The sequence below is a fragment of the Myotis myotis genome, unplaced genomic scaffold (assembly GCF_014108235.1).
Source record: "Myotis myotis isolate mMyoMyo1 unplaced genomic scaffold, mMyoMyo1.p scaffold_m19_p_8, whole genome shotgun sequence".
Taxonomy (NCBI): domain Eukaryota; kingdom Metazoa; phylum Chordata; class Mammalia; order Chiroptera; family Vespertilionidae; genus Myotis; species Myotis myotis.
The window spans coordinates 22,028,918-22,053,828 of record NW_023416390.1 but is presented as its reverse complement, the minus strand read 5'-3'; the positions used below and the strand labels follow the sequence as shown (position 1 = coordinate 22,053,828).

The following is a 24,911-nucleotide window of genomic DNA, read 5'->3' as shown; positions in this document are numbered from 1 at the left end:
ACCAATGTCTCTCCTTGCCCTGTTGCACCACTGAAACAGTCAAAGGCTCTCTAAAACCTTGGGAGGCGGGGGGTGGAGAGAAAGCTGGAAGCACAGGTTGGCTCTATCCCACTGAGAGCCATGACCAGGCATGGAAACAACTCTGGAGATGAGCTCTCAGTCCTGAATCTCAAGAAGAAAATTAATATTAAAGTCAGTGATAAAATCTTTCAAGTGTTACCTCTTTACATATAGAAGTCTCTCTCATACCAGTACTAAGTACTGGGTACTACAGCCAGGAGTGAGGTTTTGTCCCAGTAAAGAGATACTTTATCAGATAAAGGGCACCACCCCTGTCTCCCAAACAGCTTTTATACATCAGCAAGACTCTCCCAAATGACTTATCCACAAAGGAACTATCAATGCCCTCTTGGCAGGTCAGTGTGTTTGTTCAGGTAGACACAGGGTAGACAGGGGTGACAAGGATCATCTGACTAAAGTGCCTAGATACCTCTATACTGACAAAATAGTTTAAAGGAAAAATTATTTTTATAAAAACAGAAGCATGTTTTTATTTCAATCCTGTTGAAGAAATGCAAGGGATGAAAAACACAGAATGAGGGGAGGGATCTTTTTATACACACGACATCAGGATCAACTACAAGGAATAATACCCATTTCCATCCCTCCCCTGCAACTCTTATATGGGGTCCAAGGACAGCTGAGAATAGATGGAAAAAGAATTAAGACACTATTGGCACAGTAATATGGCCAATGCACCGAAAGATGGAGAAACAATTTCTCAGGGAGCAAGGGCCTGAGCCTCAGCTGCTTCCCAGTGGAGGGGGATGAGAACACTTTGGCTCAGTAGAAAGATGTTTGGCAAAAATTAGGGTTACCCTAGCTGGACTCTTCAGATATAAACTATGGGCTGAGGGGGGTCAAGATGTCTATCCAGTCCATTCTTCTTCTCTGTTCCTCCAAGACCTCTTCTCTTCAGGCTTGAGATTATTGAGAGCTAGTTTGGTCCTCCTCTTCAGTTTGGAAGGCAGGGGATTAAGTGCTTATCCTACTCTTCCTACATCTAGGCCAGTCAATTACAACTTTCTTGGCTCTAAAGAGACAGAAGTCAACTAACAAGGCTGGCTCCCTTTGTGAAAGTCGGTTTGAAAGAGCCCTTGTGTTGGCAGAAGTGTCTCTGCAAAGATTTCTCTGAATTTGCCTCTTATGGACTAAACTTGTTCAGACACCTTCAATTGTGTGAGATGTGAACAGAATATACTTGGTCTCTTTCTAGAGTCGGATTAACAATCCCATCTTTCAATGGAGTGGGGATGAGAGAGCAAGAGCAGGTGTTGGTAGGAGGAAGGATTGGGATAAAGCAAGGCAGTTTACACTGGACTGTGAGTAGAGTTACCTAAAGCTCCACAGAAGGAAGTGGGGTTCTCTAACACAATATGAACAGTGAAAAAAATTTTAGTGGCAACCCTATAATTCCCATAGATCAAAAGGGAATGTGTAAAAAAGAAAGGACTGAATGGACTAAGATAGTGGACTCAGCCATCTATCTTAAATCTGAATAAAATGAACTCAATTTGGCTAATACTGTTTCAAGTACAATCATGAAGACAGATGGAGCTGCAGAAATTCACACTAAAACAAAGAAAGAAGGGGATCAAGTAGCCTATCATCTTAATTCCAGGCATCTCCCTTTAAAAAAGTCTTCCAGGAAAGATCTTTGAGGACTTGAATAGGTGAGAACCACTGCCTCCCTCAATATAATAACCTTCCAGGACAGCCTGATGAATTAAGATGTCTGTTTTAACTTTAATTGGAGGAAAATGAGATTTGATATAGTTAGCAGCTGAAGCCAAAAATGAGGTTAAGGTCCTGGTGGCATCCAGAACTGAGGGTAGAAGACTGGGAAAGGGAAGGGAAATAGATGGTTGGGTTCCTGCTGTCCTTTGGCATTATCTCTTTCCCCTGCCTCCCATTCTTCCCAATAGTTCATGCAGCTATTGGCCTGCTGGAGGGGATGTTATGCCCAGACCAACTTTTTATTGAGCTTATGCAGCTAACAGATTGTAAACACTGCCAATTGACAAAGTTTTGCTGAATATTACAGCTTGTGTCCACAAACACACCTCTCTCTCTCTGAGATTTAAACAAACAAATACCAAAGTAAACAAATACTGAGAGAGGGAATGAAGAGACACATCTTGAGTCTTCCAGGAAGACAAAATGAAAAAACAAAACAAAAAACGAACACCACATGGCTTGGTCCCAGGCGTTCCCATGCCTAGAGTTCCGCTGCTATCACCATCATCTCCTCTCCCTGCCAGTGGCTAGGTAGAGGTGGGGGAGAAGGATCTTGGGCATGCTGCAAATACAGCATTTGCTGGTGTTGACTCCCTCCTGGGGCTGTGGTGGCAGACTTCTGTCAGGAGCCCATTTTCTGGGAGTAGCAGAGGAAGCCCATGTCGTCAAAGCAGCCTGAGATGGCAGCTCATGTACCTCAGCTGGAGTACCTTGCCCTTTTTCTCCAGTGCAGTTCAGCATTGAGGTTGTCTATTCCCAGTCGGCAATAAAACCTGAGCTGTTTTCTTCGAAGGTTCTCCCTCCCTTCCCAACTTGTGGGAGTAGTGGGAGGGGACAGGAGAGGATTACTGAGGGGGGAGGGGAATACCCCGGGGATCGGTGACCTGGCCTTCTTGCAGGTTCTTCACCAGCTGTGCAAGCCAGCGTTTCGTGGTGGTGTCATCTTTTAGCACCTGGGCAAAGGTTGTGTCCTTCAGTTGGTCAGGGAGGCACTGCCTGAGTGCTTCACGTGCCCTACATCAGAAACAAACAAACCAACCAGGGAGACCAACAAATAAAGCCACATTTGAGGGACATGGAAGAGCCCCTTACTTAGACATAAATATACAGAATTCTGGAACCTATGGCTTTGTCAAGTTACTTTTTAGAAGCCATTAACATTCTTTAAAGCTTATATGAGGTATAAACTCAGAGACATCTTCAGAATCTGTAGCCTGCAGATTTTCACAATGATGCCCCCATATAGAACTTCATGACAAAGGAAAATGGAATGAAATGGTATAATAGTTTACTTCAATTCAAACTGCTTTCTGATTTATTACAGTAAATATTGCCAATATGCTCATATCAGAAATATATGGGTTATAATAAATGAAACATTTCCAAAATCAGTACGCTAACAAGGAATATGGCCCGACTCATAGTATTACAATAAACTTTAATTCTAAATTAATATAAATTTGTTTCTTTCCAAAAATTGCTTCAGTTTTATAGTTAAAATCCTTAGTAAGAGATGAGCAATAAAAACAAAACTATGGTAGCAAAATTATCAGATGAACTTTTACATGCTTTATTTTTTTTTTTAAAGTTGACCAGCAGAAAGTCAAATCTGAAAACCTCAAAAAGGTTTAACTACAGCGGTGGACAAAAGTAGGTTAAATTACCAGACATCATTACCTAAAAGATAAATCATAAGTCAGGATACAAAATAATAATAAGACGACAAATAATACAAATAAATAACAATACAAAGAATAAACTATTTTGCATATTCACAACTGTAAACCTATTTTTGCCCACCCCTGTATAAGGCAGTTTCGTTTTAAGCAAAGTTACAGCTCTGTACAAGGAGAATTTCAAATAAATATAGTCAAACTTTGGTGAAAATAGGAACCACTAAGGAGCAGGACAAAATGGTCAAATAAATAGTTAGGGCTTGAATAACCTCAGTGGCAAGAGTTCACATTAAATCAAGTAATTCCCATTCCTAGGAACACAGAAATCACTCCATTATGTGGTTTAGCAGAATCTGAGAAAGTGGCTTTCAGCATGAATTATGGATTTATAAAGCAAAAGGTCAAATATTTCTAAAATGCATTATACCTACAATATATGATTTCTGGCTGAAAGATTTTATAAACATAGGGAGATGAAATAATTAGCTAAAGAACTTTACAGGAATCAAGGAGAGAAATGAAAATACATCACGAGCCCTCTAAGTCCTGTTCCTTTCTTAAGATCTTTGAAAATATTATCTTTTTGACCACCTAGAGTAGCAATTGAAAGCTCAAATCACAGGAGTAATGTATTCTAAGGTTCCCAGGGAACTATTTGAACTCTTTGGAATTTTAGAGTAGGGTACAGTTATAATGGAGAAATAAAATTCTGATGGATTTTAAAAATTTATCACTTCAGATTTTAAAAGGAATTAATCAAGTTCTGTCTCAGATAAACTAAATATAGTTATATCCCTTCCCTGCCCTAAAGATATAGAAGCTATGCCATGAGATGAAGCAACCATTCACCAGAGTATTTCCCCTAAGTCCTATAAATTCTGTAAATGTTTACCTGGGATTATCTGAGAGTCGAAGGTAACATCTTACTACATGCTTCAGCAGACGGGCGGAAGGTTCTTTGGATAGCTGCAGGACCATCTTACCCTGTTTCTCCCCAAAATGGGGTGGGTAGGAAAAAAACCACAAAACACAAAATAATCAAAAGATGAGATATCGCAAGAATGATTATACAAGGTTCCAGGGTTATTTCTAGTTGGAATACTGAAGTTGTTCAGCATCAACTGCAAAGGAACTAAGCTGTGTGGTCAGAAGTAGTTGCAAAAGGGTGGATAAAGGAACTCACCAAGATCATGGCAACATGGGAGAAACGCTCATATGTCTGACATATATAAGCTAAACCAGTGTCATCTAAGAGGATCTTCTGAAGGATGAATGTGGCAACCTGGAGTAAAACAAAATGAAGGAGTCCAAAACATTACTCAGATTTGTCTTCCAACAGTCTATACAATCTCCCAGAAATAACTATGAATCAGAAAATGAAGCAGAGACCCTTGCATTACATACATCTTACTTGATGAGATATACATAGTAAAAAAACAAAAACAAACAACTTTTACAATACTGAACAGTTACTATCTGTCAGAATTTTTCCTAAAGATATAAAACATGCCTTATTTTATTTTCACAATATACCTATGAGGTAGGTACCATTGTTATTCTCATTTTACATACACAAAAAAATAGATTCTGGATAATTATCAGATTCTTAAAAAAGTCGAAACTTTCTGTTACTGAAAACCTACTATATATCAGGTATAGCTGATAATCAATAACTTGCCAGATTATGGTCCCAAGTGACAAAGCTATTAAGTTGCAGAACTGAGATTCAAAACTAGTTTGAATACAGAGCCTATTCTGTTTTCCATGGGACAAGATGATTTTAGAGATGCAGCTATGCCTCATCTTTTCCAAATGAAGGCTTTTCCTATTCTTAAAAGATCTTTAAAATAATAAGACTTTTAAGCCTCCCTTCGAATACCCCCAACTTAAGCTCATTAACTCTTACATAGAAAGAATTTAAAAAAATACTAGTTTAATTCAAGTCAGTTATTATAATGATTCTCTTCTTTGCCTGCTTATCAGAATCAACTGTGGGAATTAGTTAATTTTACTGGGATACAACATTGTGGTTAGCTCATAATGACTCCCAAAGATATCCAGGTCCTAATCAGCAAACCCTGTGAATGCTACATAATATGGCAAAAGGAACTTTATAGATGTGATTAAGGATCTTGGGGGAGGGCAGGGGAGATTACTCATCCTGGATTATCCAGGTATGTCCTAAATGTAATCACAAGTGTTTTGTTTTTTTTTGTTTGTTTGTTTTTGGTAGTTTTTTTTAAGGGAGAGGGGGAGAGAAAAAGAAACATCGATGTGAGAGCAACCCATAGATCAGCTGCCTCCTGCTTGCCCCTTACCAGGGATTGAGCCTGCAACTGGGACAATGTGTTGTGCCCTGACCAGGAATCAAACTGGCAACCTTTCAGTTCATGGGATGACACCCAACCAACTGAGCCACACTGGCCAGGGCATCACAGTGCTGTTACAAGAGGGAGGCAGAGGGAGATTCAACCACAGGGGAGAAGGCAGTGTGATAGAAGCAGAGAGAGATTTTAACATGCTACACTGCTGGCTTTGAAGATGGAGGAAGGGTGCATGAGTCAAGGCATGCAATTCTTGAAGATGGAAAAGGTAAAGAAAGGCACTCTCCCCTAAAGCTTCCAGAAAGAACGTTGCCCTGCTGACACCCTGACTTTCACTTGGTGAAACTGATTGACTATTTCTGGCTTCCAGACCTATAAGAGAATAAATTTCGTGTTATTTTAAGCCACCAAGCTTGTAGCAATTTGTTATGGCATCAATAGCAAAGTAATACAAACATATAAAATAAAAGTGTAAAGTGTACAAAGTGCACTAATCTTAAGTGCATGGGCCAGGGCTAATTACTATACCGTTTATTTTGTGACTATAATACAATTTATCCTTTATAAGTAAAACTGCTATAAACATTCTTGTACATGTGTTGATGTATATGAGAGCTCATTTCTTTTGTGTATATTCCTAAGAGTGGGACTGCTGGATCATGAAAAAGGCTTATGTTTATAGTGGATACTGCCACCAAATAGCTTTCCAAAATAGTTATCCTATACACCATAAAGAAGTAGCTCAAGAGCCAACACAATGTAGAATCCATTAAGTTAAAAGCACATACTGTTTTAGAAAGTTCACTTCCAGATTCCATAATGCGTAAACACAAAGGGATAATTTCTGTTGTCAATAAAAAATTGATTACTTCCTGCTCGTCTGTTTTCACCAGAGCCCCTAAAGAAAATATGGACAAACAAAAGTATTTCAGTTGTTAGGATTTCCAATTAAAATGAACTTTGTATTGTTCATCCAAGCTAGTTGTGGAACTGAAATAACACAGAACACAAACTGTAGTTTATATGTCAGAACATCAGCTGTACCCATGTTTTTTTTTAAAAAAAAGGGGGAGGAAGAGAAGCACAGATTGACTGCTATCAGTCAGCTCTAAAAGATCAGGAACCAAGTTTGGTCCATCACAGAGTTTGCAACAGTGTAGCCATCTAAATCATTTTTTTAATCACTTTTGGTAGACAATCATATAATATTACCATCTATTCTTCATTTATTTTAGGTAAGAGAGAATTCTACATCAGTATTAAAGCACATTCCCAGATAGCAAAAAGATGGTGTCAGTCTGAATCCTACTTCACAATGCACATAAATAAACATTACTTCCTGATTATTAATTGCCCCTCTTTCCTCAAAGAGCACAAACATTTGGATATCTAAACAAGAAACACACATACACCTAGATTCTAATCCTGGTTCTACAATAGTTTACTTAAGTTTGATAATGGTACCTTCCCTTTGTAGGCCTGTTTCTTTATCTAAAAATAATAGTTGAAACAAATGATTTCCAAAATACTATTATTCTGTTGGTCTCTAAACTAAGACCATTGACCAAGTGACTGACACAGTTCAGTGGTATTATCTCCGTTCTGTACACAGGGAAGCAGAACCCCATGAAACAACTGAGTTTTGTATACTTGGTTCACCAGCAGCATGATGTTCCTCTTTAGCTTCTACCGGTTGAAATTTCAAGCCTTTCCCCGACCCCGACTTATTTGTGGAGTTCCACTTCTTGCCTTTTGCATTTTCCATCTCAGAAAAGAAGACGAGGTTGATAAAGAGAAAATCTTACTCTCTTGCTCCTTTTTCTTGTTTCTTAAAGTGCTTGCTTAAGATATTTAATTAAAGACCTCTCTCCTTTTCTAGTATAAGAATTTAATGCTACAAATTTCCTTCTAAGCCCTGCTTCAGTTGCATTGTACAAATTTTGATATGTTTTAATTTTCATTCAGTTTCAAGTGTTTCCTAATTTCTTTTATGTATCATTTCATTTATATTCAAACTTGCCTAATGACTCTTGAACTACACTACAGTAAAACCTTGATTTTGCAGACCTCAATTTAACGAATTTGGGATTTAATGGACAAAATTTCCGGTACGTATGTCATATGTGAAAATTAACATCCTGTTAATTTTAAAATGCTTTTAACCAAAATTTGCTTATAATTAAATTAACAGGTTACTTTTTGTTATTAGTTCACTGTTATTTTGTTGTCGTCGTTGTTAATCCTCACCAGAGGATATTTTTCCCACTGGGGAGAGGGAGAGGGGGAGGGGGAGGGGGAGGGGGAAAGAGAGGGGAAGAGAGAGAGAGAGAGAGAGAGAGAGAGAGAGAGAGAGAGAGAGAGAGAGAGAGAGAGAAACATCGATGTGAGAGAGACATTTTGACTGGTTGCTTCCCATATACACCCTGACAGGGGGTGGGGAGCAAACCTGAAACCCAGGTACGTGCTCTTGACCAAGAATCAAACCCAAGACCTTTGGGAGGGCAGGCCAATGCTGTAACTACACACTGGCCAAGGCAATTCACCATTATTTATTTCCTTTTTGTTTTTATTGATTTCAGAGAGGAAGGGAGAGGGAGAGAAAGACATAGAAACATCAATGGTGAGAGAAAATCATTGATTGGCTGCCTCCTACACGACCCTCACTGGGGATCGAGCCCACAACCTGGGCATGTGCCCTGACCGGAAACAAATAGTGACCTCCTGGTTCATAGGTCAACATTCAACCACTGATCGATACCGGCTGGGCAATTCACTGTTATTTTTGACAAATTTTAGGGAATAGGCCATATGTTAGAAAAAACACTATAGTAATTTCGCCAACATAAATAAATACTACATCTACAATTATAGTCTACATATTTAAATCTAAGAGTTACCCCATGTAAACAATGTTCAATGAATGACTAGTATGTGATCATAATACATCATGCTTGGTAACTGGTTCTTTGTTGTGTGACATGACTTTCTGCAGCAGTTTTAACTCGTGTGGATGTGTGCTAAGCCATGCTCCAGCCATGTGCATTTGTTTACTTATAGTGACTGGTGAATGCATGCATTTACTAGACTAATTCAGTATAAATTTAAAATTACCATTATACATCTAGAAATGTTTTTTTGTAAAATTAAACTTCTCAAACATACTTAATTACATAAACATGTCTACATAAGTAAAAACAGGTAAACTATTTGTCAACTTTTTTTTTTTTTTTAAATATATTTTATTGATTTTTTATAGAGAGGAAGGGAGAGAGATAGAGAGTCAGAAACATCGATGAGAGAGAAACATCGATCAGCCGCCTCCTGCACATCTCCCACTGGGGATGTGCCCGCAACCCAGGTACATGCCCTTGACCGGAATCGAACCTGGGACCCTTCAGTCCGCAGGCTGACGCTCTATCCACTGAGCCAAACCGGTTTTGGCTATTTGTCAACTTTTTAACATACATTTGGAAAACCTACTTTATTATATAACAAACTTTCAGCTTTAATGGACACCACCTCACTCAAATTAGTCCGTTATATCAAGGTTTTACTGTATAAGCAAAAAATTTAGGTCCAAATGTTCACCTTCAATTGACTTGGAGAAACTGAGTTTCAGAAAAGATACGCAACCGTGAACAATTGGCTTAATGTTGTCCAAGTATTTTATTCATCCTCCACTGTTATCTTTATCTTACCATCTCATAAATATACCATCCAACATCAACAGTAAAAAAAGCACACAATAGAAATAGGATGATTTAAATCAGATTTAAAACATAAATGTTTTCTTTTGGCTGAAATCATGTTATCTTAAATCCTACATGACAAATTTATATAGCAATTTATATAGCTTTAAAGCAGAAAAGAATATATTGGAAAAAAAGTTACTAATTAGAGTGCCACCCAGAAGATGTAAAAAACAATAACATTCATCTGGAGTAAATGAAGTAATAGTTACTCCTTAAAAGCATAATAAAATGTCAGAAATATGTCTTAGAAATACCAAACTTTTAAATTATACTTCCTGATTTATGGTTTATAACCATAGGCATGTGAACACAGGTTGAACATAAAAATAACCTAATAAAACAAAATTTGAATAATCAATGTCCTTATGGTTTGATTGGTATGTAAGCAAAAACTATAAGAAGACACTAAAAACAGAAAGAGTAATTGAGAAAGAAACTTTCTTGAGTGTGTTTACATTTCCCAAACCCAAAAGTAGTTCTTTACTACCCAGGAAGCTGAGATCTGAAATAGCTATCTGAAATAGCTATATATTATAGGAGCTATATTATTTTCTTGAATAAAATGTATTTTAGATACATTTCCCGTAGTAAATGTATATGGAAGCATTATCTTGAGCATGCAAAAATTGAACTAGGTGAAATAGAAGGTAAACCCTTCGAGTTAAAGGAGAACAGGTTAGAAGTGAGAAAGACAAACAACAAACTCAGATTCTTATTCCTAGAATTATACTTTTTATTTGTTGACTGAAGTACTTTACTCTCCCAATTCTAGCAAATGTTTCTACATATACACTGAATTTAATCCCAAATGTTGGGCCTTATTAACACCCCGAATGGTACTTGAGAAGAGCCATCATGGTCGATACTCATTAGTAAAAACATTCTTAATCTCAAAGACAAAAACAATTAGTGAACTAGAAAACAGCAGACAAAGCACTCAAGTTAAGACCACTATTATAAATCAGGTCTTCAGGCTTGCAGAACAACCCTTATGACTCACCAATAACTCCAAGACTGGTTAGCCGAAGATATTCAAAGGGACGCGTTTTGCTGACAGTATGTAAAAAGGGGTACAAAAAAAGTGGAATGTGTGCTGCAAGAAATGCTGACCTGGAAGAAATAATCATAAGGAGCCCAGAATTAATTTCTAAGGATTCTAAACATTCAAATTTCCAGATGGTTAATTCTGTAAGGTCTTTAACATTGACTGACTGAGGTATCTTTAGGAAAGACTGTTATTAGACCAGTGGTTCTCAATGGGGTGATTTTGCACCCCCAGGGACATGTGGCAACGTCTGAAGATATTTTTGGTTGTCACAACTGAGGTAGTGCTGTTGGCATCCAGTAGACAGAGGCCAGGGATGCTGCTGAACATCCTACAATACACAGGACAACCCTCTCCCCTCCCCATCCCCTCTCCTCCCACCACAGACACTTATCCAGCTCAAAACATCAATGGTGTCAAGATTTAAAAACCCTAGTCTAGGCCAATGGTTAAGAGAATACATGATTTTCCCTCGTATCAGTACCAAGTACTTAAGAAATATCTAACTGCATATTTTAAAATACTAGACCATAAAATGCAATCAAGTGCCCAAGAGATTCTCCTAGATGCCTTCTCTCACCTAAGTTATGGCTGAATAACAATATTCACAGGTATAGTCAGACAAAACCTTATAAACGAAGACAACAAAGCAGCCATTTCAGGTTTATTTGCTATGCTTAAACTCATACTCTTTCTTCTCTTTTTATTAGAGAAATTCCAGATACACTAAATATTCTAAAAACATTTTAATTTGCAGCTTATGTCAGGCAACTAATATGGAACCAATCTATTACTGTGCAGTATTTATAGTTAAACCTTGTAGGAGAGCTAACACACAAAACTTTAAAAAAAATTTATTATAATTTATTTTTATTGATTTCAGACAGGGAGAGGGAGATAGAAACATCAATGGTGAGAGAAAATCATCAATTGGCTGCCTCCTGCATGCCCCCTACTGGGGATTGAGCCCGCAACCCAGGCATGTGCCCTGACCGGGAATCGAACCAGTGACTTATTGATGCATGGCTTGACCCTCAACAGCTGAGCCACACCAGCCAGGCTAGCGTTTTAGCTTTAAAAGATGAAGAATTATGGAGATGGATGGTAGTGATGGTTGAACATTATAAGTATATTTAATACTAATGAACTATACACTTAAAAGTGGCTAAAATGGTAAATTTTATGTATATTTTACCACACTAAAAAGAGGTTAAAAAAAGTTAATTATAAAAGAACATGTTAAATAATACTATAACTGTCATCACACTAAAATTTAGTGAATAAGATACCAGAAATTCTTCAGGATAAAATTAAAAAGTAAATGTGGATCCTGAATATCCATGCCCACGTACATGCACCCTACTGCATGCCCCTCCTTGTCATCATTCAGAAAAAGTTAAAGATCACATTCAGTACAAACCTTCCCAAATAGACTCATTCAAAGCATTTACCTGGTTTCTGGGTGTGATGCCACACACTGCAGTAATGCCAGAGCATTGCAAACTCTGTTAGATTGGTGTGCTGTTAAGGTGGGTGGGTTGATAGATGGATAAATATTTACGATTTCCTAAAAAATGGAAACCACCCGATGAACAAAGTATAACTTGTTATAAAATTAATTCCCATGATATTAAAGCAAAGAACTTAAATATGCTCCTATCCTTTCATCAGAAATATACTTGACTGAGACTACCTGATATTTCTACATGTCTCTAGGAAGACAGCTATGGAGGCAGCTGTGGTCACTGACATATTCTTTATATCCTGCATCTGTTGAAGCTTTCACTTGTGTGGAATTCTTACATTTATAATCTCTTTTTTGTCAACACCCTGCTTTAAGTTACAGTGATGAGGAACCTGGCCAGACAATGTTAGTAAATCAACCACAGTGACCCATAAAGGAGCTTGAGTTTGGCCAGACAGCAACTGCAAAAAGAGGAAGATAAGAACATGGGTATATGCAGTGAATATATGTACTCTCTCTCAAAAGATGATGATTTGTTGAATACAATTTCATTTATTTTAATTGTAAAACTTTTACATAAAAAATATTCCAATAAGAAAGATTAGATTCTTGGCTACATGCAATAGGGACAGAATGTGAACTGACTTAACAGATCTAAAAAATTAACATAAATATTAGGTATTTCATACAGTACTTTAAAGGATGATCATTCCTAGACTATAGCATATCAATTTATTCCCTACCAATGACCATTTTGGTCAGAAACAAATTTCAGTTATTTAATCTTTAATGTACAATTGTTCCCACCTTTAATCTTACAACTGTCATATCTTTAACATTTTCTTTCCCCAGTATATACCTTGCAGTCTTTACACCTGACTTTCCACCTTCTCGCCACTGTCATATAGAACTGTCCTGTGTTTCTCAAAGTGTAGTTGTTAGACCACCTGCATCAGAATCACCTGAGAGCAGGGGAGGTGCTTATTAAAAATACAGATTTTAATCTCAGACTAAATAAACCAAATATCTTGGGTAGGATCCAAAAATCTGCATTTTAACAAGCACCTTAAACTTTTCTACAAGATTCTTGCAAATGCCAACATTTAGAGACTCACCCTACTAATGTCTTCAAAATCATTTGGGCAAAGGGAGAGTTACAAGTGTAATAAACAGGGCTGAACTACAGCTCATGTATATATATACTCACCTGTAAAAGTGCTGCAATAGTACCAAACGAATGCCACAGCATGGGTGCAAGGTCAGGAACAGATTCTCGCTTCTTACTTAGCTCCAGCAAAGCATTTTCCCTTGTCTCAGGACTGGACAGCTCATTGATCCACTGATAGATTTTTTCTCTATCTACTTGAGCCAGTGCAGTAGGCACAGGCTTCAAGTGAAAACAAGAAAGTAAACAAGTGTGTTTCATTAGAATCAAACCAAATCTTACTCTGCAGTAGTGCTTTAGAGTGAATATACTTTTCATAAATATCCGGAGAGCTTTTCTAAATATACACACTTGATATAAACTAATTGAATTTGTAAAATTTAAATTGCACATACACTTTAATAATTCCATGTTTAGGAATTTATCCCATAGATATACTTGGGCTGTACTGAAGACATACCAAGATATTTACTGTTGCACTGTTTTAAAAGCAGAAAACTTAAAATAACAAATATCTATCCTTAAGGAACTGGTTTAAAATGTATGGGTACATTTTTATACAGAACTAGAGGCCCGATGCATGAAATTCATGCAAGGAGTGGCTCTTGCAGCCCTGGCTTCGTCCAGAAGGTCGTCTGGAAGGACATCCTGAAGTTCGTTCGGCTGTCCGGTCTAATTAGCATATTATGTTTTCATTATTATAGATACTACGTAGTCTTTTAAAAAAGAGACACTGTACCTCTGTATCTGTTGATACTAAATAAAAAGCCAAAAACAACAAAAAAGAGTGCAGAATGGCATATATGCTTCCATTAACATTCACATATATTCTTACATATTTACATGTAACATTTCTAAAAGAACACATAAGAAATTGTTAACAGTAGTTAGCTCTAACTTTGGAATCCATATGGGAGACTTACTTTTCATTGTATACAATAAAAGCTTTTACATAGTTTAAACTTTTTTTTATCATGTACCTATAATAGTTTTTTGTTTTTATTGATTTTTTTTTTTTTGAGAAAGAGGAAAGGAGAAGGATAGAGATAGAAATACTGATGAGAGATAAACATCATTGATTGGCTGCCTCCTGAATGCCCTCTATGGGGAATTGAGCCCACAACCTGGGCATGTGCCCTGACCTGTTGGTTCCTGAGTCGACGCTCAACCACTGAGCACACTGGCCCGGCTATAAGTTTTTGAAAGAAAAAAGTTACACCCATGCCATCTATTGCTGTTCTTCTCCAATAATTCCAGCATCCCTTTCTCTCTCTCTCTTTTTTTTTAAATTTTATTTTATCAGCATCCCCTTCTGTGAAGAAGAAAACGGATGTAATTTAGAAAAGCTCTTCCTTCTAATGATTCTCCCCTTTGAGAATCATGTTAGATACTCATGTAGGAATTATATAAAGACTTAATAGAACATGCTTTCATTATTGTGCTAAAGAACCACAATATTCCCCTCAAATTGAGGATATCTATAATTCTTCACACTTGTCAAATAGCCTTATGACCTAGTTAAGTCCCTTAATTGCTCTTATCTGGAAAATAAGATGGTAGACTAGAAAAATGATTACTGTTGCTGTTTTTATATATATATATATATATATATATATATATATATATATATATATATATTTTATTGATTTTTCACAGAGAGGAAAGGAGAGGGATAGAGAGTTAGAAATATCGATGAGAGAGAAACATCGATCAGCTGCCTCCTGCACACCTCCTACTGGGGATGTGCCCGCGACCAAGGTACATGCCCTTGGCCGGAATCGAACCTGGGACCTTTCAGTCTGCAGGCCGACACTCTATCCACTGAGCCAAACCGGTTAGGGCAACTGTTGCTGTTTTGAAAGTCCTATCAAATTTATGTTGATTTCTGTCCCTATGTCCAATATTTTCTCATTTAATTCCTCCCAAACCATGACAAAGAAAAAGTTGGGTAGCTAGAAAGAAGGGCTCTGCACTTGCAGATGAGATCATTATGCTCAAAGGAATAAACCTGCTCAATTTACCCAAGTATGAAGGTGCATATTCCAATGCTTTCTTGAATGGTATTATATGGCTTCTCATAGTATTTACTAGTACATGTTCCCACTGTACCTTAATGTGATAGAATGTTGATTCACCCATCATACAGATGGAAAGATGAGGAACAAAAAGGACAACCGTTTTTGTTGAAGAATAGACTGAAGTCTCAGATGAACTTTGAGGCGTATTCACTTTACTCTACCCAAGCTAAACAATCGCCTTCTATAAATGGAAGCTTGATTGTAAGTTTTTAGCTTAATGTTTATCATTTCACTTGCTTGACAGAATGTACCACAAGGTGTTCTGCTAAATGAAATGAAATACCATGCAGCTTAAGTCTTCCTTAAATGCCTTAGAGCAGTGATTTTCAACCTTTTTCATCTCATTGCACACATAAGTAATTACTAAAATTCTGTGGCACACCAAAAAATATATATATTTGTTGATCTGACAAAAAAAAGGTATAATTTTGATTCATTCACACCCGACGACTATTGTTGTGTTGGCTGTTGTCATTTTTTAAACTTAACAATCTAAGGGAAAAGAGGTTAGTGCCCTTAACTAAATAGTCAGGTATTGCATGTTTTAAAATTTCTTGCGGCATACCAGTTGAAAATTGTTGCCTTAGAGTAATCTGTTAAACGCTGTTTTTTGACTCCCAGCAGTGATACTCCTCAAGGAAACAAAGGCTCCTAAAGTAACAATATGATGTAGAAAGAATAGGATAGTTTCTCCCCTCTCTACAGCAAAAACAGAATTGTCCAAGCACTTGTCCTTTCTATTCTACTATAGACAGGCCCTCAACTTAAAAAGTTATTTTTGGAAATGCAATTCCCATCAGAAGATAAGATATGCTTAGAGTATTACATCACCTTAAAAGCTCAGTGGAAACAAGGGCTAAAATTTTAGCTTTGGGTTTCCTGCCCAGTCTCTTGAATTGAAATCCAGTAATTCAAGGGGGCTTCACAGATGCTGCTCTAGCAATATAGTATCTACCCTGATTAGTCATTGCTCATTCTGGTCAACTCTCCCCAAAGTCCTGTCACCCAGACACTACCGTCAATAAACTCCATTACCCCAACTAAACCCAGCCTGTGACTTATACCCAGCACCCCTGTACCCCAATCCACCCTGGGGCACCCTAGGTGAACAACACCAGTCAGCATATTATGGCTTCTGAACACCATGCCCTATCTCCACATATTAATTTATATTTCCAGAGCTGACTTGACTCCAATTAGATGAATGGTGCTGGCACTCTGGGAGGCCAATGCCTTGTGTCTGTCTGCTTGGGTCCCTAGGGCTATGACCACCCACTACCAGCAAAACTCCAACTTTTGAGACTATTCGTGGGAGCTGCAGCCTCCCTGAGAATTTGGTTCTAAGAGAGCTAGGGATGTCAGGATGGGATCTCAGACATTAATTTGGAGCTGTGGATTCTGTAGACCATTCTAGCAATGGGAAGGCAGTGAAGGCAGTTTGATACCAGGAAATATCTGGTGCAGGGACCCTCCTTTTCATCATGCCTATTGAATTTTGCCTCCAGCTTAATAGGAGGCATTAGTTTAAATCCCACAACCTATTTGTTATGGGATGAATATAATCATTTCTTAAAATATAAAGGGAGCTAACATATATAGTACTTACTCTGACAGGCACTGTCCTAAATAAATATGTATCATCACCACCTGCATTTTACAGATGAGAAATCTGAGGAGCACTGACTTAAAAGTTAAGTGACAAGCCAGGATTTGAATCCAAGTGGTCTGGCAACAGACTCTTAATTGCTTTGCTAATGCTGCTTCTCACCTGCCTGAAAGATTAGGTCTGATCTAAAGACAACTTTCTAAAAAACTATTTCCTGTGTCTATTTCCTAGACAATAGAGATAGGGAATATATAAAAATCTCAAACTAAAATTAAAAAGTTATTGCTATTAGTTCAGCAGAATCTGAAAACAATCAGAACCATGAACAGTGTCACTGATGTTAAGAGAAATTCTCTACTTGTTGAGATTACAAGGCACTTAATAACCATCATTTTAATGGCAGTCAGTGAAATCATTTGATATAGACCGTCGACCCTCAGACTGAAGGGTCCTGAGTTCATCGTACTTCAGTTGCAGACTCAATCCCTGGCCCAGGTCCAGGGGTGTGCAGGAGGCAACCATCAATGTTTCTCTCTCTGTCTCTTCCTCCTCCCCTCCACTCTCTCTAAAAATCAATGGAAAAATATCTTTGGGTGTGGATTAACAAAATAAAAAATAAAGATTAGCATTATAACAGGTACGATGTGATACCTCATTGTGGTTTTGATTTGCATTTCCCTAATATTAATGATTTTGAACATCTTTTCATGTGTCTGTTGGCCCTCTGTATGGCTTCCTTGAACAATGTCTATTCAGTTCATCTACCTATTTTTATTTATTTATGAGGATATTTTTCCATCGATTTTCAGAGAGAGTAGAAGGGAGAGGGAGAGACAGAGAGACGCATCGATTGGTTGCCTCCTGCACACACTCAGACCAGGGATGGGAACCTGCAACCAAGGTAAGTGCTCTTAACCTGAAATGAACCCAGGGCCCTTCAGTCCATGGGCTGACACTTTATCCTCTGAGCCAAAATGCCTAGGGCCATCTACCCATTTTTTAAATCAGTTGTTTCTGTTGTTGAGTTCTTTATGTATTTTAGATATTAACCCCTTATCATAAATACCATTTGCAAATAATATCTTCTCCCATTCAGTTGGTTGACTTTTTGTTCTGTTCATGGTTCCTTTGCTGTGCAGAGGCATTTTAGTTTTTTGTTTTGCTTCCCTTGCCTTTCTAGTCAAATTCACAAAAACTGATGTCCAAAAGCTTAATGCCTATGTTTTCGTCTATGTATTTTATTGTTTCAGATCTTACATTTAAATTTTTAATCCACTTTGAGTTAATTTTTTGAATGGTGTAAAATAGTGATCTAGTTTCATTCTTTGATCTTGATAGTAAAACCCAAAATGTATCTTACTCTCTTTCTGAATCCCAAAGATCATTTAGGCATACCTCTTACAAAATTTTTAAAATCTGAAAATTGATGTCTTCTTAAAAGGGAGTGGGAAGTGAAAGAGGGGGATGAGGGAAGAGAGGGAATTGTATTGTACTTTTTTAAAAACATAGTTTCACTTAGTAATCACAACAATGTGGTTATTATCCTCGTTTTACAACTATGAGTAAATGATGGTGGGCAGATTTCCTCCTCTTCCCATTCTCTATTTAAAGATCACCTCTAAAGATTCCTAATTCCATTGCTACAATCTTTTAATTTATAAGTTACTAATTATATTTCTGAGGCTGTGGCTGATATGGAATTCAGCCTAGTAGCACACACTGTCCAGCAGCAGATAAGCAAAATAATCTATGACTTACCTAACTTAAACACATTAAACAATGATAGGACATTACCACAAACACAGAGATGAACATTTCTTGAATCAACAGAAATCTACGGATCTTTACCTTAGAAAAAAACATAACTGCAAATTGTTTTGCACATAATTTGATTTTCACAAAATTTACACATAATTTCAGAGAACTCATGGATAGCACCCCAACCCATCCATTAACCCAGGATTAAGAACCTGTTTATCAAGTTAAAGAATAGACTTTAGTCCATCATATATCTAAGCTGACTATCTTTACTCAGAGCACCATGGGATGGGTTGGTTGTCCATTAGTGCCTTCTGATTTTTGCAGAGTCAAACAATTAAAAAAAAAAAAGAAGAAGAAGAATAGAAAAGACCTTGATTTGCAAGTAACTACACAAGTACAAAACTGGAATGCACACTGGACTAGAAGCCAGAACTGTCTTCAAAATACTTTTTTGCCATTTCTAGAATTGTGTCCTTTACTTTTCCAAGCTTCAGTTTTATCATTGGTAAAATGAGGAAACCATATTCAACTAGAGGCCTGGTGCACTGGGTGGAGTGGGAGGCCCTCGGGGATGTCCGACTGACGGACATCCTTAGTGCTGCCATGGAGGCGGGAGAGGCTCTCACCACCACCGTTGCACTCACCAGCCGTGAGCCTGGCTTCTGGTTGAGCTGCGCTCCCGCTGTGGGAACACACTGACTACCAGGAGGCAGCTCCTGCACTGAGTGTCTGCCCCCTGGTGGTCAGTGAGCATCATAGCAACCACTCATTCTGCAGTTCGGTTGATTTGCAAATTAGCCTTTTTATTACATAGGATTATTCCCAAAGTCTCAGTCAGTTATAAAATCTTAGAAATTATTTAGTATAGTTATAAGTGAGAACCTAATCTAAGTGGCCCTTTAAAAATAATAATTTTTAAGTTATAATTTGCACACAATAAAAAGTTTCAGTATTTGAGAAATCTATACACCAGTGTAACCATCACCACAATCAAGACATAGACCACTTCAATTACCACCCCTCAAAGTTTTCTAGTACTCCTTTTAATAAACCCCACCACATTCAGCCCTAGGTAACCAGAAAGCAGAAAGATATGCTTTCTGTTGCTATATATTAGGTCTGCCTTTTCTAGAAACTATTTATAGGAGGTAAATTTATTGAACATACTATGTGCCAGCCAGTCACTGTGGATCACCTCCCTTTATTCTCAAAATTCTAACAGGAAACGGTTTCAGGGAGGTTTAACATACTCAAAATTGCAAAGTGAGTGTATGGCAGAATTAGTCTACTTCTCTCAAAAATCAGTGAACCCTAACTGGTTTATAGAACTGAAATCACAAATATCCTTCCCAATTGAAGAAATAGTTTCTTAAGAACACAATATAGAACTTTAATATTCTATTATGTAAATACAGCTCACTAACAGCTGGATTTGGCTAAATAGTAAGTTCAATTACATATCTAGAAACAAAGTCATGAGAGTCTGATTTGGACTGTTATCTTCCTCAACAATGTCTGCTAAGATTAGAAACAGAATCTATTGGATATAACTGTGTCTTTAGTTATATACTCATTTAATGTCCGTGGTTCTTTCCTTTTAATATATGTGTGAAAAATATTTGTATTGTCAACATTTACGAGGGAATCACTCTCCTCTTTTCTGTTTAATGATTTGTATAAGGAAAAGTATTTCAAATAATTTTCTTTCTTTCAACAAAGCTTAACACAGGCAAGAGATTTACCAAAGTGAGTCACCAATGGTTAACGCCAAGTGTCACAAACACAGGTTATTGACAGTTGATTTTCTATGAAAATCTTAACACCTAATATGAAAAGGAAAAACATATCTAGAACCTAAATCAAAAGACTCTCATTTACCCATAAATAAAAATATGATTTAGCCCCTATGATTAAAATTAAAAACTGACATTGATGGCTTTCTTAAACAGAAAATAGACAAACCTATCAATACAATTTTATGTTTAAAGGCCAAAATAACTGCTGGTTTTCCTACCAATGAATATGTAACAGAATGGAATTGGACTGAAACAGGTATTTTCCCAATTCTGGAGATGACTCAACATGTGGTTTTGGATGTCTACATAATGACATTCAAAAAACCTACACTTCTTAAATAATGCCAAAGGGAAATAATGAATTAGCTTAATAATCCTATCTTTATAAAATAAGGGCCAGAATGTTCTTTAAAATACCTTTTTAAAAATGGAAGTGAATAAGCAAAGAGAAATTAGACAATCTGCTTAAATTTCAACAGGAGACATGGGAGGGAGGAGATAGTGTTTGAATTAGATCCTTCCGAGTGCACAATGTTCTTTTTATCTGACAAAGGGGAGAGTGTCTGGGAGTCTAGCACAGCTTCAACAAAAAGGTATAAAGTAACTAATGATGTTGCCACTTAGGTGGAAAGTGATGGAAAAAAAAGGTTTATGGATGTTAGAATTGCCAATGGACATCAGTGAGAAAAATTTTAAAAAATGCATACCCAATGCATCTCCTAAAGGCTTACCTTTGGCTGTTTTAAATCACTAGCATAACATTCATTACAGAAGACCCACAGTATGTGAAGTTTGTAGTTCTACTATTCTAAAGCAACCTGTGAGGTCCATAACAAAGTGATTTGTTACTCTGTGGAGGCAGGAATTAAGTCCCAAGGTTGAATCTGGGAGCAAGTCATTTCACCAGTGAGTGAACCTAGCCAACCACTGAGCACTTTGTTATTCTTATTTAATCTTTAGGTAATCCTGTGTGGTATGTGTGTCCTTATTTAATAGACTAGAGACCTGGTGCACGAAATCTACGCACAGGTAGGGTCCTTAGGCCTGGCCGGCAAACAGGGCTGATCTGCGGGGCGACCGGGGGTCCCCACTGGCACCTGCCTTGGCTGGCCTGGGGCCTGCGGGCTGGGGGCAGCTCCCGCGTTGAGCATCTGCCCCCTGGTGGTCAGTGCACATCATAGCAACCAGTCGTTCAGCCATTCGGTCAATTTTCATATTAGGCTTTTATATATAGGATGTGAGACAGAAATTACTTTCTATGGTGGCAATAATGAAGATGTTAGGATGTATTTTGTAAAGAATGACAAGTCTAGCCCTAGCTGGTTTGGCTCAGTGAATAGAGCATTGGCCTAAGGACTGAAGAGTTCCAGGTTTGATTCCAACCAAGGGCACATGCCTGGGTTGTGGGCTCGATCTCCTGTAGGGGGCATGCAGGAGGCAGTCGATCAATGATTCTGTCTCATCATTGATGTTTTTCTCTCTCTCTCTCTCTCTGAAATCAATAACAATATATTAAAAAAAAAGATAAGGTTCCAATTTCATTCTTTAAAAAAAAAAAAACAGTGACAAATCTACTACACCATACATTTTTAGCGTAATAAAATACCACTCAAGAGTGAAAATTTAAGATACTTCCAAAATTATCTCAAATTCTCTCTTTTGTGAATGACATTCTGCATTCATGTGACTACATTCTCCTTTGATAGTAATGTCTCCCCAACTGAGTGATGATTTACCTGTTATATTAAAAAGAGATAAAGGTTAACACAATGCAAATTTTCATCATTAGGCACAAAGCATTTTCTCAGGTGGCTTTAGATTATTGCAAGCACTATTGCACTATTACAGTAGCTAGTGACAAACACCATTACTGTTCCTTTACCCAGAGCAAAATAATCAGAATAACAAGCAGCTTGTCTAATGGAAGGCATAGAGAATTGGGAAAGAGGCCACTCAACTTTTCTATGCTTCCACCTCCTGACTAACCAAATATTCTAGTGAATGAGTGGTACAAAGGAACTTGTCAGCACTTTTGTGTGGTCTAAACAGCATAACAAGTGAAACTGTACCTAAAAGTTCAAATTTTTAAAAAATGCAAGGTATTGTAAATTTAATTGGAAAACCATTAATTCAGTACTTATTTTAAGTAATGAAACACAGCTTTAATGGCTGTTCAAAAGAAGCATTAGGGAGCAAATGAAAATAAAAGTGAATAGGTATAGAGTTTGGGGAGGGACAGGGAAAAGAGCAGCTTGGTATCAAAGTGTGGAGAAGACACAATCAGATTTTGAGAGATGGACAGACAAGCCAACCTTATTAGAATCCCTTAATTAACTTGCCCCTCCCCTACCAGCAGCAACCTCATCTTGACTTGCTTCTTCTAAATTATACATGCAATTTGGAAGAAGAAAAAAACTGGGAAACTGCAAATACCAGTTGAGACATATAAAAGGTACCCCTCCACTTTGAATAGTTACAAACACTTAGACACATGGTGTCTGGGGGCAGAGATGCCACTGGCTCTGGAAATGACAGTTTTCTACAGCCCAATCACACTGAAGCTCACTTTTTATATTTAAAGTCAAGGTGATTTTTTTAGTTCTCTATTTGGTACTTGTCATTTTGCCAAATAATGCAGTTTCCATATGTTACCCTCTCCTAAATCACTTCACCTTGGTGAAACAGAACAAGTGGGATGGGCATTTAGAAGAGCGTGCTCAGATCATATGGTCCTGTGTTCCCATCATGGCTAAGCGCTCTCAGTAGCCACCTCCCTCATTCAGGAAAGTACCTGAGCCCTTACTTTATGCCAGGAACAAGGGTAGCCATGTACGCAGGGCCCACACTACACCTGTCTCTGTCCTCAAGAGGGAGACCGACAAAACAAGGGAATGAATACAAAAATTACAAAGTGGAATCCATGCTGTAAAGGTACTTTAATAAAGTCGAGGGTTACAGAACTACTTTAAAAAGAATGGTAAGGGAAGGCCAGTTCTAGGGAGGTTTAGGCAGAGACCTGAGGGAAGAGGAGCCACGTTAGCCCACATGGTGTGTGTGTGTGCATAAGGCATGGGAGTAGGACGAGCGTTCCAAGAACAGAGATCAGAAAGCGCCCCTTCGATGGAAAAGCGCACTGGAAGGGAGGGTAGAAGGGATGCAACGGCGGCCAGTGGAGCCTACCGAGCAAGTGACATAAAAGGAGACTGCAAACGTGGTTGTAAAGACAAGGGAGGGCTTTGTATGTCATGGCAAGGAGTCTGGATTTTATCTTACTGCAATCGGCAGCCAAAGGATTACTTCAGACAGGTGAACTGCAGGCCCCGTTTTTGTCAAAAAACTGCACTGATAAAATGAGATGTGTGGGAAAAGGTTTTAAGCGCAGAGAACCGTAAGTCACACATGAGCCCGGGTCTGAGCGTTGCTTCGGTAAAGCCTGTTGTTTGGGTCAGAAGCCCTTTCCTTCCCGCTGCGATGTGCTTAGGCAGGGAGTCCCGAGGGCCCCGGGCCCTGCCTGTCAGGTTGCTCACGGAATTCTCATCCCCACCGGCGCCCAGCGCGCAAACGGCACCCCAAACTGTCGGTCAGCGCAATGAATGGCCGGCCCCGGCCGCGAGACCGGCGCTGCGGGCGCGGGACCAGGCCCCGAGGCCGGAGAAGAACGCGAAACGCCACGCAAGAGGCCACGAGAGCCGGCCGCCGAGCAAAAAGTGAGGGCGGGCTCCACCACGGCCAAGGCGCGGCGAGGAGGGGGGCCGGGGCCTCGGGAGGAGAGGGCAGTAGGAGCTGGACTCCGGGCTCGACACAGGGACCTAGGAGGAGGCCGAAACGCAGGGCTAGAGAGAGAGAAAGGTTGTGGGCCTAGGCCGGGCGCCCCAGTCACTTACCGCAGCCGTCGCCAGACTGTGCATGTTGGGAGTGGCAGCCGCTCTACGCCCACCGCCGAAAGCTCCCGACCCACGTCCCCACTTCAGCACTGAAGCCGCCAAAGATGATGAACCGCCGCGGCCGCCATCCGCCTTCGGCTCGCTCCGCCCCTTCGCAGTCCTATGACCTTTCACCCCTGACCCCTTCTGAACAACTTATTCCCACCTCCTAACTCTCAGCAAAGTATGTCCTTTGCCTCTTAAGATTCAGGACCTTAAGGACATCTGCCACCTACTTGTCCCCGCATCCCCTGGGAGGTACCCCGAGAGAGGGGCGTGAACTCCCACCCTACTCCGGAGGCCAGTGAAGGGCGGGAAAAAGTCCCGGGAGGACAAGTAGTGCGCATGCCCCACCAGGCCGACTAAGACGAAACGAGGGGCAGTCGAAAGTGAGTGAAGTGAAAATGCGCATGCGTGCTACTATGGGGCGGAGCTACCTCCGCGGACTCCGCTCGGTGCTGGGGCGGAACGAGGGCGTGGAGGGGCGGTGTTTTCAGGATTGCGCGCACGCGCCCTGTCCGGT

At 38.9% G+C, this 24,911-nt stretch overlaps 1 protein-coding gene and 1 non-coding gene across 4 annotated transcripts; one reads left to right on the top strand and one right to left on the bottom strand.

The window, feature by feature from the left end:
- Positions 1-525: 525 nt before the first annotated feature.
- Positions 526-24,752, bottom strand: CNOT9 (CCR4-NOT transcription complex subunit 9). 3 transcript variants are annotated; one of them, XM_036320811.1, is made up of 8 exons: positions 24,350-24,752; positions 13,267-13,446; positions 12,046-12,161; positions 10,550-10,659; positions 6,586-6,695; positions 4,657-4,755; positions 4,366-4,457; positions 526-2,817 (listed from the first exon to the last, which is right to left on the bottom strand). In XM_036320811.1, the coding sequence occupies exons 1-8, from the start codon at positions 24,371-24,373 to the stop codon at positions 2,643-2,645; spliced, it is 906 nt and encodes a 301-aa protein (XP_036176704.1). In that variant the 5' UTR covers positions 24,374-24,752; the 3' UTR covers positions 526-2,642. The 3 variants fall into 3 exon arrangements, with proteins under 3 accessions (XP_036176704.1, XP_036176705.1, XP_036176706.1); XM_036320812.1 differs by having other exon boundaries at positions 526-2,811; positions 24,350-24,750; XM_036320813.1 differs by lacking the exon at positions 526-2,817 and adding an exon at positions 3,344-3,474 and having other exon boundaries at positions 24,350-24,749.
- On the top strand, positions 18,871-19,005 carry LOC118662346. The gene has a single exon (XR_004969726.1). It is a non-coding gene; the product is annotated as a small nucleolar RNA SNORA79 (small nucleolar RNA).
- Positions 24,753-24,911: the final 159 nt, after the last annotated feature.